Genomic DNA, 5449 nt, shown 5'->3' with positions numbered 1-5449 from the left:
GGTATCGGCCCCAAAAAAACCATATCGGTCGGGCTCTAATTAAAAAGGTTTTAGACTAAAAGAAATGCATAATACCTTGTGACGAATGTTTAAAATGATGTCGACACAAATAAGATACACTACTATTCAAAAGTTTGGGGTCAGAAAGATAGTATATCTTATAAATAGTATAATAATATAGATATTAATAAGATATAGTATAGTAATATCAGAACCTACTCTGGAAGTCAGTGGGGACTAACAACTGTTTGGTTACTCACATTCTTCAAAATACCTTATTTTATGTTCAGCAGAAGATAAAAATTCATACAGGTTTGGAACAACTTGAAGGTGAGTAAATGGTGTCAGAATTTTCATTTTTTGTATGAACTGTCCCTTTAAGCTGTGGAATATCAGTCAGCAAAAACTTGAGTGCACCTTTAAGCGATAATGTCATTGCTATTGCTAATATTACTCAAATGTTTCTTCTGCTGTGGTAGTTAATTTGTCCTCACCTCATTCCTTTTGATAAGTTATTCATAGCTTTGTTTTTCATGTAGTATTTGTTTACTTGGCTTACTCATCTGTTGAGTACAGCACACTATAGGAACAGTATGACTGGGTAAGTTTCTCTTTTGCAAAAGGCCAGGAACTCATGCTGTAGTTATTCTTACACCGGGTTCTGTTACTTAGAGCAGCTGAAAGCCCCATTAGCTTTTGAGCGTACATTAGTATTATCATAACTCTCAATTAGAGCAGATGCTGAAGAAAGAATCTCTTATGCTCAAAGTCTGTTATGCTCACCAAGGCTGCATTTATTTGATCAAAAATTTGGTAAAACATTAGTATTGAGAAATATTATTATTGTATTCTATTTTATTATATTTCTAAATACAATTTTTTCCTGTGGTGGCAAGTAAAATTTTAAGCAGCCGTTACTCCAGTCTTTTTAAGTCACTTTTTAACACTTCCCTATGGTTTTCTAACTTGCTAAATAACATGATTATGGTTTATGGAGATGTTTCTCATGCTGCAATGTCTTATAACTGTAGTGACTTTGACTCGCTGGATGAGAAAGATGTGGAGAAGAACAACCAGTTGGCTTTTGACGTGGCCGAAAAAGAGTTTGGGATTTCTCCCATCATGACCGGGAAGGAGATGTCTGTTTTGGTGGAGCCTGACAAGCTCTCCATGGTGATGTACCTCAGCCAGTTCTACGAGATGTTCAAGGACACTGTGCCACCTGGTGGTGAGTTGTAGCTCTACAAAAATGAATCCAGAGAAAATTGCAAAACCAAACAGGAATGTCAAGCCAATATTGGAGTGTTTATGCTATTCCCTAGCATGCAGTTCATTCATAGAGTGTAGTAGTTATTATTCATATTTTTGTGTTTCAGAAAACCACAATCTGAGCCCTGAGGAGAAGGCTGCATTGATTGCCAGCACTAAATCACCCATCTCGTTCCTCAGTAAACTGGGTCAAAGCATCGCCATCTCCCGCAAACGAAACCCCAAGGTAGTCAAGTTTCTTTTTGTTACTGCAAAATTATTGATTATTGTGATCTTAGCTTATCCTACACAAATTTTGTATAGGATAAAAAAGAAAAGGAACTGGATGGACTGGGAAAAAGACGAAAGACCAGCCAGGCTGGACAGTCTGAGGATGTAAGGCCATATCTTCCTGGATCAGTGGATGTGTAACATACTGCTTTGTGTATGTACTTGTCTAAATCCATTAATTCCTGTTCTCCAACATCACAGGAAGATCTGCAGAGGGTTAATCGAGACGACAGGCCCTCTATAGCTACATCTCTGGCAGAACGTAAAATTGACTCGGCTGCAGCAGTGAACAACAACAATAAAGTGAAGGTGATGGCCACACAGCTGCTAGCGAAGTTTGAGGAGAACGCCCCGACGCAGTCCACCGGACTCAAGCGACAGGTGGGTTAGAATTTATGTGTTTGCACAGTTGCTCACTAAAATGACTGTGGACTTTTTATGACATTTGTGGATTCTTATAGTAACAAGTGTAATAAAGAGTCTTCATCAACAATTAATTTTGTAAGCAAAGTTGGCAACAAAATGATTGTTGTTCTGCAATAATGCCTGACTGACTGTACCAGTGTTATTTTATTATGATGTATATACAATTATAATATTTATTAATATTTTGAATTAGCTTTATATATATTTATTTATATTGTATATATATTATTTTATTTTAATTTTATGTGCTTTTGTCGTTTTTATTATTTATTTTTTCATTTTTACTTTATTTTTAAGTAATTTTAGTACTTACACTTATTTCGTTTAGTTACCAAGGCAACAATTTAAAGTTTTTCATCTAATATTTATGTTTCATTTTATTTTAGTAAAATTTTTCTTTTGGGGGGGGGGTAAGTTAACAATAACACTAGATTGTACTTTATCCCTTCAATCTGTACAAACTACTGTTTAATTTTAAACTTCAGTTAAATCAAAAATTAATCTTTACTTACCAGGAAATAGGTAAAGTACTACATGAACATATGTAGTTACTGTGCCAAACTCAGCTGTCAATTTCAAGTAGTTTTTGGTAGTGCTGGGCGGTATACCGGTTCATACCGAATACCGGTGTTTATTTTTGTTATGATATGAATTTTTAAAATACCGCAATATCGTGCATGTCGTTAAAACAACGTTCGGAACGCGACACTGTTTGAAAGGGGTCCCTTTTCACTGTCGCACTGTGTTGAGGGAACAGCTGTATGTGTTACTAAGCGTGAAAGTTCAGAAACTGAAGCTGTAGAACTAATAGAACGTGATGATGACAGAAGAACTCATCCACAATATCCACATTGACCGCCACAAATATCCACCGCCCCCTGCCATCAGCTCCCGCGTCTCACACACACACACGAGCACGACTTTAGCACTAGATTTAGCAACTTTCAGACCCTTTTAGCGGCTTTTTTCCATAGAATATTCATACTGACAAACCTAGCGACTTTTTTGGTTAAACCTTAGCTATGGTTTCAGTTGGAAGATTTCGCCAGTGCTGTCCCACGAACACGAAACTTTCAGACCCTTTTAGCGGCTTTTTTCCATAGAATATTCATACTGACAAACCTAGCGACTTTTTTGGTTAAACCTTAGCTATGGTTTCAAATAGAAAATATATACATGCATGAAAAAAAAAATACCGTCATGTACCGTGAAACCGGTATAATTTTGAAAAATACCGTTATATAAATTTTTGGTCATACCGCCCAGCACTAGTTTATGGCAGTGTTAGTATATCACGTTGTGAATCAACATTACTTTTGCAGTGCTATTTGGGTGATTTATTTATGTGGGAAGCATAAAAACCCATGTGGTTATAAGGTTTGTTTAACCAAGTGGGATGAATCCTCTTCTAAACTGCTGTTACTTACTGCTAGAAGTGCACAGCATGCAGAGATTGTTTGAAATGATCAGTTTTATACAGGAAAATTGACTCCGAATCATGCTGATCCATTCTAATGGAGTAGCCAGCAAGAATGACTGGCATGAGAGAGGACTTGGGAGCTTTTTATAGGAAGCTAAACCCTTCCTGATGCTCTGCATCAGTGTGATGCTGATGTGTTTGACACTGTTACCTACTGGAGCCATGCAAGATAAAGGGTTATCTATACACTACTGTTCAAAAGCTGTTCAAAATTAATAAATTTGTTCAGAAAGGATGCAATTTAATTTATTTGACCTTTATTTAACCAGGTAAAACTTTCTGAGATTAAAAATCTCTTTTACAGAAGTGATCTGGCCAAGATGCAGCACTACATTTCATAAGAAGAACACTAAAACAATGTGTTGAAAACAATTTAAAACATTTACAAATTAATTCTTCCTTCAACAGCTCATTAATCAAGAATTTAAAATTGTTCATTGACACTAAGGTCTGCAACTTCAAATTATTTGTAAAAAGTTCCAATCATTGGGCGCTGCAAACTGAAAAGCTTGTTTTCCAAATTCAGTTCGTACAAATAGAACCGAAAGAATGTACAAGTACTGTGAGCACAGAGAATAAGCTCCAAGAGCTTTAGGCTGGGTGAGGGAATGTGGAGGCAGTAAACCCAAGATGGATTTATAGATAAACGTGTACCAGTGGTTACGTCTGTGTGTTGATAATGACATCCAACCAACTCTATTATACAAATCACAATGATGGGTACTAACATTACAATTTAATATAAATCTGAGTGCACCGTGATACAGAGTGTCCAAAGAACCTAAAAGTTTGGTAGACACCGATTTATACAGAATGTCTCCATAATCAATGACTGGCATAAATGTGGCAGAAACCAATCTTCTTCTTGCCCCGGATGAAAAGCAGGGTTTATTTCTGTAATAGAACCCAAGCTTTACCTTTAGTTTTGTCCTTAATTGATTAATATGGGATTTAAAAGATAAGGAGACATCAAGCATAAAACCGAGATATTTATATTCTGTCACTACATCAATTATAGTACCCTGTAAGGTTTTGAGTGATAGTTAATTTGCCACTTGTTTCTTTGATCTCGAAAATAACATAACTTTAGTTTTAGTCACATTCAAAGTCAGTTTTAGGCCACAAAGCCTTTGTTGCACAACATCAAAAGCACTCTGGAGTAAGGACACCGCTTGGTTTAATTTAGGTGCGCTACAATAAATAGTGTCATCAGCGTAAAAAGGAAAATTAACATGACCAATATTAAAATCAAGATTAATAATATAAATAATAAAAAGCAAAAGCCCCAAAACAGATCCCTGAGGAACACCCCTCATAATCTGCAATGGTGCAGATGAATGGCCTTCCATTTGCACACATTGTGTTCTACCCACTAAGTAGCTTTCGAACCAAGAGGTTGTCTCATTTGACATTCCAATTTGTTTCAATCTAGTTTTTAATAAACTGAAATCAACGGAATCGAAAGCCTACAATACAATAAATAAAAAATGACAGTAAAGTTTTTACTACAAGTTACAAAAGATTTCAATTTCAAATAAATGCTCTTCTTTGTAACTTTCTGTTAATCAAAGTATCCTGAAATGTATCACACTTTCCACAAAATACTCCAAACTTTTGAACGGTAGTGCATAGAAAATTTATTATCAAAATTTCTGATTCATGACCTCAAGAATCAAAATTATGCACTTTTAATTTCAGAGTTGGCTCAGTGATGACTATATCAGCTATAAATGATCGTTCAGTTCTCAATACAATCACTCACAGATGACCCTCTGTCACCTCTAACAGATGACCCGACTGTCCAAGGCCTGGATAAAGCTCGACACTTGCAGACAGGAGAGATGATCATCATTGTGGTGGTGCTTCTTATGTGGGCAGGTGAGACACTGATGTCAGCTCAAAGGAAATGTGTCGACTCTATTAATCCAAGTCATGGAATTCTGTTCTGACTGTTTATGCCTACTGTTTATGCTTGCAAACATTACCTCATGAATTATTAACCTC

General features: G+C 36.1%; 1 protein-coding gene across 1 annotated transcript in view; it reads left to right on the top strand.

Moving 5' to 3' along the window:
- LOC107738415 (protein-methionine sulfoxide oxidase mical3a-like) overlaps window positions 1-5449 on the top strand; it is a 60584-nt gene that overhangs the window by 4125 nt on the left and 51010 nt on the right. The window contains exons 6-9 of the mRNA XM_016550185.1: window positions 1032-1228; window positions 1377-1495; window positions 1573-1644; window positions 1741-1920. Of these exons, the coding sequence (XP_016405671.1) occupies window positions 1032-1228; window positions 1377-1495; window positions 1573-1644; window positions 1741-1920 (568 nt within the window). The remainder of the gene's footprint in view (window positions 1-1031; window positions 1229-1376; window positions 1496-1572; window positions 1645-1740; window positions 1921-5449) is intronic.

The sequence above is a fragment of the Sinocyclocheilus rhinocerous genome, unplaced genomic scaffold (genome assembly GCF_001515625.1).
Source record: "Sinocyclocheilus rhinocerous isolate Xijiao unplaced genomic scaffold, SAMN03320098_v1.1 scaffold975, whole genome shotgun sequence".
NCBI lineage: Eukaryota > Metazoa > Chordata > Actinopteri > Cypriniformes > Cyprinidae > Sinocyclocheilus > Sinocyclocheilus rhinocerous.
Note: the sequence above shows the minus strand (reverse complement) of the source record. Positions and strands in the feature narration are given on the sequence as shown.